Source organism: Centropristis striata, chromosome 6 (genome assembly GCF_030273125.1).
Source record: "Centropristis striata isolate RG_2023a ecotype Rhode Island chromosome 6, C.striata_1.0, whole genome shotgun sequence".
NCBI lineage: Eukaryota > Metazoa > Chordata > Actinopteri > Perciformes > Serranidae > Centropristis > Centropristis striata.
This window is the reverse complement of record NC_081522.1, coordinates 32,563,816-32,574,448: the sequence shown is the minus strand read 5'-3', so window position 1 is coordinate 32,574,448 and position 10,633 is coordinate 32,563,816. Positions and strand designations below refer to the sequence as shown.

Here is a 10,633-nt window from a genome sequence, read left to right as displayed (position 1 = left end):
CAGACTCAGTTTTTGCCTCTCAGCTCAAAGCTCATTGGCTCCTACTGAAGACGTGAAACTTTAAAAACACAATTATCCAGTTTCAAATAAGCAACACTTGAATTTATAATACTTAATTTCAGGGTGGCAGGGTCTGCAAAAGATTAAAGTGTGTGTGTGTGTGTGTGTGTGTATGTGTGTGTGTGTGTGTGTGTGTGTGTGTGTGTGTGTATGTGTGCAGCAGTGATTCATGTCTGTCTGTAGCAGATATCCATCTGCGAGCAGCTTTCTGCAGGTTTTGTTTCAGGCTTTAATTCTTCTGTGTGGAAGCTGAACTCATCAGTCTGACGCTCACAGACCAGTGAGCTGTCGGCTGTCATCACATGACATCAGCTGCACACAACAGCACTGATGTCATGATGTGTTTGTTTTATATCTATTAAAATATATATTCATATACCACAGTATAGAAAGAGAGAGAAAGTATTTTGATTTAGTTAGAATTGTGTCATGAATTGCATGTGTAATGTGAGACTGTCCTCCCCGAGAAAACATCATCTGAGGTGTGTGCTGTAAAATAAATTTCATATTTTAAACAAAACAGAGAATCTCCTGTACAGCGTTGCTCTGCTGTAAAATGCAAAACTTTCAGAGAACCATCATTTTAAAAGTAGTTCTCTTGTGTTCTTGCAGACAGACGTGACAAAGCATGAATTGAGACTATTTCCACATCAGCATCATGTTGTAGTTATTTCAGCATCCTTTTGAAACATTTATTGACATTAAATCACAGCTGAATCTCTTTATTTTGGGTTCATACTGATGAATTAGTGCTGTACCAGCAGTCACCCAGACACAGTTCCTGGAGAAGGTGATGTAATTCCTCCAGATCATATCATTAATCCAGACATGATGAGTATCTGGGACTTCCACAGCAGCTACAGAGCAGCAGGAGGATTATTTCACACATGGAGAATGGAAGTAACGTCACTAGTGGCATTGTTTATACTGGAGTGTCTCTTTAGGGTGCCGAAATGTGAAGTATGAGGTTCTGTGATGCACAGCGATGAATACAAAATTAGGCCAAAATGTGTCCTGCAACAGACGAGTTTAAACTTATCTGACTGCAGGAAATGTGAGTGAGGAGTCAGTTAAGAGGAGTTATAAGTCAGCAGACAGGGACACTAATATAAAACAATCAATACAAACAGGTTTATCAGTAATGATCAATCACTGCGACCATGAGAGGTCCTCCAGCAGACAGACAGACATGTGACAAACTGATCTGAAGCTGATTGGTCCAGGAGGAGGAGAGGTTAGCTGCAGACAGACAGATACGCACACACTCACACACAAAGACATTTGGTAGAGAACCTAAAATTGCATGGTCTAGGGGTCAAGATTCCTAGTTTTCACCCAGGCAGCGTGGGTTCAACTCTCGGAATGAGAAGACAATCTTTGTTGATGAGCTCATTAAAAAAAACTTTCTTGCAGTACTATGAATAAGAAACAAAGACCTGTTGTTAATGAATCAATACTTATAATTGATTAAATCTGAGAAATAACAGAACCAGAAAAACAGCAGCATCTTTATGAACCATAAATATAAAGCAAAGAAAACTCTGTGACCATGTTTAAAATCAATTGCACATAATAACTATATACTTACGTTACATTTATTTCAGCTGCAAATTCACACAGCAAAACTGTATAAAACCAGTAAATAACAAAGAATTGTGCACTTTGCATACAATATATTAACATTTTATACATGTTCAGAAGCTCAGCTGCACAGTATTTATCTCCGGGAATCATTTCACTGTCTTTCGTTAACTGTTATTCCTCGCAACAACAGCAGGAGGCTCACTGTATAATGAAGTTTATTCAGACAAACATCTGCGTTTGTCTTCAGGTGTGTCCTCCAGGTGTCCTGAGGGAAAAGACGTTCCTCCACACTGAAAAATCTTGTTCATCTTTAAACCTGCAGAGAAAAGTTCTGGACTTTGGTTCCAGTGGGAAACGGGGTCTCTGCCATTGGAAACCATGGCAGGATTCTTCTGTGGCGGCTCAGGAAGTTTAACAGGACGAGTCCCAAATCCTACCGATGACCTGTCCACTGACAGTCTGCGTCCTCTCCTGCTGGGGGCGCTGTTCCACATGTGAGTTCCCATGTGAACCTGCAAGGAGACAGTCATGGGTTAACACTTTGAACATGCTATCATCCCAAATACACCTTTTTCACCGTACTAGCCCTGGTTCTTCAACGGTTCAGTTCAGGATTGTTGGTGCTATTTAATAAACCACTCTGCATTTCCACCAGTTTTGAGCGGAACAATCAAAGGACAACATTTATCTCCTGCAAGTTTTTTCTTTTTAATACAGATATTTGTTTAATCTGAAAAACAATCACTGATCAACTAGTATGATAAGTAGACGGGTTCAATTCCTGGTTTAGGAATATAGATTTTAGCTGGTTTAGGTCCTGATTTGTGCATACAAGGTGACTTTAAATAACTCGTACTGACTTTTGCCCTTAAGGAATGTAAACAGTGAAGAGCTCTTTTAATGCAGGAATGTTTATGGTCTGGAAAGAAGACTATGTGGGTAAACGTTATTTGAATGGAATTATCACCATCAGTGGATTCTTTTGTAGGATCAAGGCCATTTCTGTTGGTTTCACATAGAGAAGAGTGTGAGTTCCACACTGGTGAACTTTGGAATTATGATCAATTTGAACAAGTAACTAAATTCATAGTCTTGCATGAAAACCCTGTGTGGTAAGCACTGAGATTAAATGATTTTCAAAAACCAGGAATCCTGACCATTAGACCATATGGGACATATTAAAAAGTCTTTCACAATTTGCTTGCTACTGTTTTGTTTTGTCATCCTGAATCGATTTGATCATAATCTATTCTATAGTCTAATCTATAATCAGATAAAAACACGGCCAAAACCAGTTTGTGATTAGTGGATCCAGAGATCTCAGGCTACAGGTTTGTTTCAGCTCATTTCTATCTACCAATGTAGCCTTGTACAAAGACTGAATGTTATTTCAAGTACCAGGAGTTGAACCAAAGCCACCTAGGTGAAAGTCAGAAATCCTAACTGCCTATTAAGCTCTATTTATGGGAATAGTTTGCAGAGGTACTTCCATGGCTCTAAGCCACCTCTGACCAGACTTAGATTGGTTTCTCTACAAATCGTTGCTGGCTCCCATACCAGGAGTTGAACCCAGGCCACCTCGGTGAAAACTAGGAATCCTGACTGCTCGATCATGTGGGACCCAGGTTCATGCCCTGCACAGATACTAGGCTCTAGCAATGAGTGTAAAACGAGGGGAAGTCACGAGTCAAATGGCCGAGTCAAATACCTTGGTTTTGTCAAGGAGGGTAAAAAGAGGAGTCACAGGGTCAATTGGCATCACATCGTTGGGTACCACTGCTCAGGTGCTCATGGGGTATGCTCAGCATGTCAGAACCAAGGTGTTCTATGATCATGCAGCAGGTCCTCTTTTTACCCTACTTGAGTTGTAGCTTCTATCAAGTGATTCCATTGTGTTTATAAACCAGAATGTTATTAGATACGTCACTAAAGAGGAGATGTTGCTTTCAACACCAGGACTCTAATTGTCCTTTTTATACAGTGTTTGTTAAGAAAGCTCTGTTGTGGTACCTTTAGATTTCCTTTGGTAGTAAAAGCTCGTCCACAGACAGCACAGGCAAATGGCCTCTCCCCAGTGTGAGTCCTCTCGTGAATCTGCAGAGCACTGGAGGAGGAGAAGCTCTTCCCACAAGTCTTGCAGTGGTGCTGTTTGGGCGTCCGGCGAGGAGGTGCTACAGCACACAGAGGAGACTCAGAAACAGAACAGTTCTGCGAAGGACAAGAAAGATCGTTGCCATTCCTAAAAGAGGAGTTCAGGAAAGCAGCCATCTCTGTCTTTACAGCTGGTGAGCCGATGGATAACATGGAGCAAGTATGGTTCGGGGTTTGGTTGGGATTGGAAGGTTCGAAGAGATGTGATGGGAAGTCCCTCATTTGATGTGTGAGCATGTGCTGTTTGAGGTTCCCCTTCGTGGAGAAGCCCCTGTTGCATGTTGTGCATATGAATGGTCTCTCCTTGGTATGACTTCTGTAGTGGATATCTAAGGCACTTTGACAGGCAAAAATCTTCCCACATATATCGCAGTAAGTGTTCTTCAGGACCCCCTTTTCTCTGAGATTGTGAATACAGCTTGGAGAATCCTCAGTATGGCTAAAGAAGTTTAGGTCAGCGGGCGCTGCAGCAGATGCATGGAGCGTAAGAGTGGTTGAGTCGAGCCACGTCTGGAATGGTTTGTCGAGTCTCACAGTTTTAAAGTACATTGAAGCTTTTCCATTAGGGGACAGAGACTGTCTGAAAGCTGAATTATCAGATATGGGGAATGTACTCCGCTGATCAGCACCACGTAGGTTGGTTGTTTTGTTTGATCCTTCTGGATTCTCCGTTTTTATCCACTTGAGCTGCAGCTCCCCATGTGGCCTACGGTAGCTTGTCTTCTTGTTAGCATCGAACGAAGATGGGGACAAACGGAGAGAAAAGGATCTGAATCCAGACAATCGCTTGTCACAAAAGCCCCCATCACCCGAAATGATCTTCCTGTTATTCAGTTTTGTTTCGTCCCTGAATCCATTACAGTCCACAGAGTGTTTCTGATTTGTGAGCTCTGCATTGGGTAAGACACCTTCCATGTGCATGTGCACATGTTGCTGCAGGACAACAGCATTCATGAACTTCCTCTGGCAGATGGGGCACGAGTGCTGGACCCTCAGCGGAACTGTGGCACGGTGGACAGCCTGGTGTGTCTTCAGGTTTCCTTTGGTTGTGAAAGCTCGGTCGCAGAGTTTACACTGGTAGGGACGCTCCCCTGTATGCGTTCGATAGTGCATCCTCAGGGCACTCTGACAGCTAAAAGTGCGGTGGCAGATGACACACTCATTTGGGTCTGCCATTCTCTTGTTGGTGGTGTCTGATGGCAGCTGGGGTTTGGAGTTTTCAGAGCGTCCAAGTGAAAGGAATCCCGAATATGAGGTAGAATTGGGATTGATGAATAGATTGGGTATGTTATCAACAGATTCCTTCGACTTTGTGGTTATCATTTTTGAGAAGTTAAAATTTGGTTTCACATCTTCACTTTTCAGATTCATTGTTCTTTGCTGCCAAGTCTCTAGTGAGTCAGAGGTCTTTGAAGGGTTTGCTTTCGACCTGCTTGCTGCTGAATCAAAGTTAAGCTCGCCTTGAGTCAGGGGAAAGGGTACTGACATAAGGTTCTCCTCTTTCTTACTGAGAGAAGACAGGTTGGTTAAGTCCGACTGTTCCAGGAAACTAGAGGTCACTGTAGTTGGGGACGGCAACTTATCAAGCCATCTTGCAGCTGCTTTTTCTGGTGACAAGGACATACCAAAAGAAAAACCTTTACTATCCAGATGCCCTGGAACAAGATAAGGGTTCATTTGGATGTGTGGGTGCCTCTCTTTGTGCCTCTGAAAATGAACCTTTAAGTTCCCCCGGGTGGAGAACCTGTTTCCACAGATGTTGCATTTGTATGGCCGCTCTCCAGTGTGCGATCGCCCATGAATTTGCAAGGCCCTGTCATTCCCAAACACTTTGGTGCAAAATCTGCATTTGAGAAGGGACTCTTTTGAAGACATTGTGGGTGCAGAAAGTTTCTTGTATTTCCTCTGCTGGGCCAAGGCTGTCAGGGCGTCCAGATCCTCCACAATTGCACTAATGTTTGGGATAGAATTTGAATCTTTGCTGTGAGATGAAAGTTGAGGTGAGTTTTTACTGATGAAGCAATTATTGCTAAACATCAAAGAGGACATTTTTGTTTGGGACGAGAAACTGGGAGAAACTTGTGAGTCAAACGAACTACAGTCCATGTGATGTGCTTTAGAAACACGTTCCTGGACTGCTGTTGTGATGGGGTTACTGAAAGTCTGAGAGGACTCTGATGGCTCATCTTTACCCTCCGGATGCTGCTCAGTGGCTGTAAACTGCGTGAAGTCAACGATGTGAGCAGCCTGAGTTGATAAGCATTTGGCTAATCCAGCAGCTGTAGTTAGCTGCTGAGACAGATAAGCACTGAGAGCCTTGAGCTGATTGGTGGATTTTGAAGAGAACAGGTCTTTGGTGCAGATTACAAGGGTTTTCGGGATCTCAGCTTGGTGAGAAGCGAACAACAGAACCTGGTGGCGGATTTGATCGATGAGCTGAAGCTGGTGGATTTGTTGAATCTGCAGGGCGAGAAGCTGCTGCAGTAGAGATGAGACGTCCGTCTTACTGCTGTCATCTGAAAACTGAGCCACAGCCACTTTAGTGCGCTCCAGGTTTTCTATAATGAGGTCACTCTTCATCCACAAGTTTTCTCCTGGGTCAACTGAGCAGCCTGGTTGAGGGAAGGATTCTGGGAAATCCAAAGTACAAAGAACAGTGTCAGTGTAACATTCAGAGCCACTGATGCTCTGGTCACTGCTCGAACTCTCTGGGCTTTCTGCACTTCTTCTGCTGCTGAAACAATCCATGAACTCTCCACTTCTGTCCGGCGAAGGGACATTATTAAGTGATTCAGCCTCTGGCGGGCTGCCTGGCAACAAGGTGGACTGCAGGTCCTCATTCACGATCAGAACTGAAGAATTTGGAGGACAATCTGTTTGATGTCGTTCCAGGTCTGATAGTGCACTGAACTCAGCACAGCATTGGCTGCAGACATGAACACAGACATCCGCTGCAGGAGGGGAGTCTGAACTGAGAGACACATCTTCTGAAACAGATAAAAAAAGAAAATGGTTATTGTCATGATGTTGCTGCTCTTTCCTTCTAAAACCATTGAAGAATGATTTGGAGTCCCAAACATAGGTAATGTTCATATAATATCCTGTTTTGTTCTGTTGTTATCTTGGGTAATAAGTGGTTTTGTCAGTGATGCTGGGAATGTGCATCCTGGGTTTTCAAATCCATTGTTATTGTTCTATTTTAGCCTCTTCACCATTCTACTTTATACGTGCAAGTGGAGGTTTCATTATATGCTATGTCAATAATGTACTGTAGTGTGACAAAACAGGCACAGGTCAGCACAGATGTGATCAATAAACTCATAGAATATAGACACAAACAGGACTCAGATTAATAACCCACAGCCAAGAGGGGCAAGTGCTGGATTTATTCTGTGGAATGTTAAGGACTTGAATGGATCTGTAAAGTAAACTAGAATATTTGCACACCTTAAACTTCTAAATGGTGAAATTGCTTTCATGCAAGAGATTATTTAATGGTCAAAGATCATAACAGACTTTAAAAAAATAGTGGATTGGTCAAATCTTCCATTCGGACTTCAATTCAAGGTGACATCGCGCAGCAATTCTAATCCACAAACATATTATCGGATCCACATGGTTGTTTTCACCTTTTCTCTGGATCCCTATACCACAAACTTGAAAAAGTTAGTATAATTAGTATAATCCGTATTTGATTATTATTGTTGACTAGTATTAAATGAGCATTGCAATGAGCATTGTGTTTTGGTTAGGTGTCTATTCTAATGTTGAAAGTTAAAAGTATATAAGGTGATATGAGTAAATGAAGTCTGTTGTTGTGCTCAATTATGTGTCATAAGTTGTTGCAGCAGATGTGGTGATAAATTTAACCTTTTTTGACCATTGGGGAATTTATAAAAAATGGCCATGAATCCCTGCAGAATCCTACATAAAGACACAGAAAAAAAAATCCATGCTGTGATTTGGTTTCAAAAACTTTTGACATTTTGTAGATTTCTGTATCATGAACAATTGTATGACGAGAAATTGTGTTGTTTTGCCTGCCTTACTGGTAACATATTGTGGAAAGCCATCCATCCTCTGAATGCTCTAGGTCTCTAGTTTGTGGTTGTAAAGTTTCATGAGGCTGTGGTTATCCTAGAGGTCTGGCAGCTCATTTTATACACTGAGCTCAAGTTTCACTGACTGACATCATCACACATGAATGAAAGTGGGCTTACTGAATCCAAAAGTTTCAGCTTTCCAGTCATACCCGATTTATGTAGCTTATAGACTGTTTAGGAACCCCCGTAAGCAGAAATATTCACATACAATAGGCCAAAATAACAATTGCATGAGAAACAAATGCATGGTTTATGTCCCAAACTGCATGTTATCAGCATAAACTGGGCATGTCTGTAAAGAGGAGATTCATGGGTACCCATCGAAGACATTTTCATTGAGATATCAGATATCAATTCAGTTTTCCCTCGTAATTCCAGCCTAACTTTGGAATGTTATTTTTCACAGCAAGATATCAGGAGTTGGTTTATACACATCGATTCCTCAGATCTTTTAGTTTCCATATTATAAATATCTGAGAAGCAGATATAACTCCAACTGTTTCATCCTCTGAGAGACAAAAAAGTCAGTTGATGGTAATCTGAAGAGTTGAAGAGGTCAAAGTCGATGACTCAACCAGCAGCAGCAAAAAAGAAAAAAAAGAATATTTTAATTTAAGATTAGTCTGAAAGCCATGAAACGTCATAACTCATTTCTCACCCGAATGATTTTAAAATGTTTTAATTAAGAATTAAATCTTCATACTTATAGAACTCACTGATATATGAACAAGAGTTTAAATTTAAATATGTTGAAGATCTAATTCAAGCTTTAATTAGTGTTTTAATAGAATGACTTATTATCTCAATTGAAAATGCAGCAGCAGTTTTACAGATCTGTGTAGCAACTTATTGAAGTATACTTCTATATACTAAACTATATATATAATTCTACCACTGACTATTATTGTCACACTGTAGGTTTAACATGACAGGAATATAAGAAAGATAAAATAATATTGAAGAAGATGAATTACTTTCTGTTACATCCACAATAGTTTTTTCTTCTGTTAATAAACTTGTCATTTTGACATGAAAATAAAACAAAAATGTTTTCCTTTAATATCATTTTGAAAGTTTGATATTAAAATAACTCACCGGTGTGAGTGTTCAGGGATAAATCATCAGTGTGGACGAGCTGCTGCGGGTTCAGCTGTTTCCTCCGCGACATGTTTCCAACTCTGACAGACTGAAAGAAAAGAGACAGGAGGGGGCGGGAGTACAGTATCTGTCATAACAAAACAAACCACACCCCCTACACACACACACACACACACACACACACACACACACAGTGTGTGTGTTTGTTGATAGGCTTAATAATAATAATAATAATAAGAATAAGAATGATAATATCAATGTATTTATTTATATAGCACATTTCAAAATTGTTGAAAAGATCAGATTTTTTTTAGAGATGATAATTAAATGAATCATTAAAACAATAAAGTAACTATTAAAACAGAAAATCACATCAATAAAACAAATATAATACAATCTAATAATGGAAATTTTATTTTCTATACATCTATAGCACATTTACTACATGTAAACTAAAAATTCTCAACAACATATCATTATATAACATTATTAATATACGCACATTAAAGTATACACAAACACACACACACAAACACACACAAACAAGCAAACACACACTCAAACACACACACACACACACAAACACACACACAGACACAAACGCTGACCCACGCGCGTGTGCGCACACACACGCACACGCACACGCACACACACACACACACACACACACACTCATTTATCTCAGTGTTTAAATTGTGAAAATTTAACTTTTTCTGTATTTATTATTGCAGTCCTGGAATTTCAGGAATTCGTTTTTTATTTTACACTATTTCTACTCTGTGTTAAGGTGTATCAATCAAAAATATTCAAATAAATGCTTTTGATTAAATGTAGGCTGACATCTGAATGACAGATCATAACAGAGACTTCTGAGAATTAAAAAAAATATAATATTTTTTATTTTATTTTTTGACTCACCTGAAATAATCATCTTTAGAGTGAATTGCTCCTTTAATAAAAGACCAGCTGACGTCACTCTGATTTCAGTGGATCATAAAGACTTCAGCTGATTTACTGCTGAGTCGTGTTGAAGTTGTGTTGTGAATGAATCTCACGTCAGAGTTTATATACGACTCTGTCAGCTCACAACGTGAACTCAGCTGGACTCAACCTGAAGCTGTTAGACTGAAACATGAGCCTGTCAGAACAAATACTGGGCTTATTTAACATGTTGTAACAGAACACAACAATGATGTCAGAAGTTATTTAAGATCGAAAGCCTGATGAACAGGTGGTGTTTGAGGAGGCTTCGTTCGTACTACTACTCGTACACTACTAAAGTGTACGAACCCTGTGTAAAGCAAACTCAAATATTTGCACACCTAATACTTCTAAATGGTGAAATTTCTTTCCTACAAGAGACTTTTAATGATTAAAGATCATAACACACATAACAAATTGTGGATTGGTCAAATCTTCCACTCGCACTTCAATTCAAGGTCACACGGCACAGAAATCCTAATCCACAAAAATACACTTTTTCATGCCACAAACATATAATCGGACCCAAATACTTGTTTTCTTCTTGTCTCTGGATCCTTACACCACAAACTTGTCTTGAAAAAAGTTAGTATAATCCATATTTTATTATCATTATAGAAGTTTTCTAGTATTATATCTGTAATTAGCATTGTGTT

General features: G+C 40.0%; 1 protein-coding gene across 1 annotated transcript; it reads right to left on the bottom strand.

Moving 5' to 3' along the window:
- Positions 1-1,474: 1,474 nt before the first annotated feature.
- Positions 1,475-9,066, bottom strand: sall1b (spalt-like transcription factor 1b). The gene is made up of 3 exons (XM_059335653.1): positions 8,994-9,066; positions 3,655-6,782; positions 1,475-2,156 (listed from the first exon to the last, which is right to left on the bottom strand). Exons 1-3 carry the CDS (start codon positions 9,064-9,066, stop codon positions 1,860-1,862), a joined length of 3,498 nt encoding a protein of 1,165 aa, XP_059191636.1. The 3' UTR covers positions 1,475-1,859.
- Between the last annotated feature and the right edge of the window lie 1,567 nt (positions 9,067-10,633).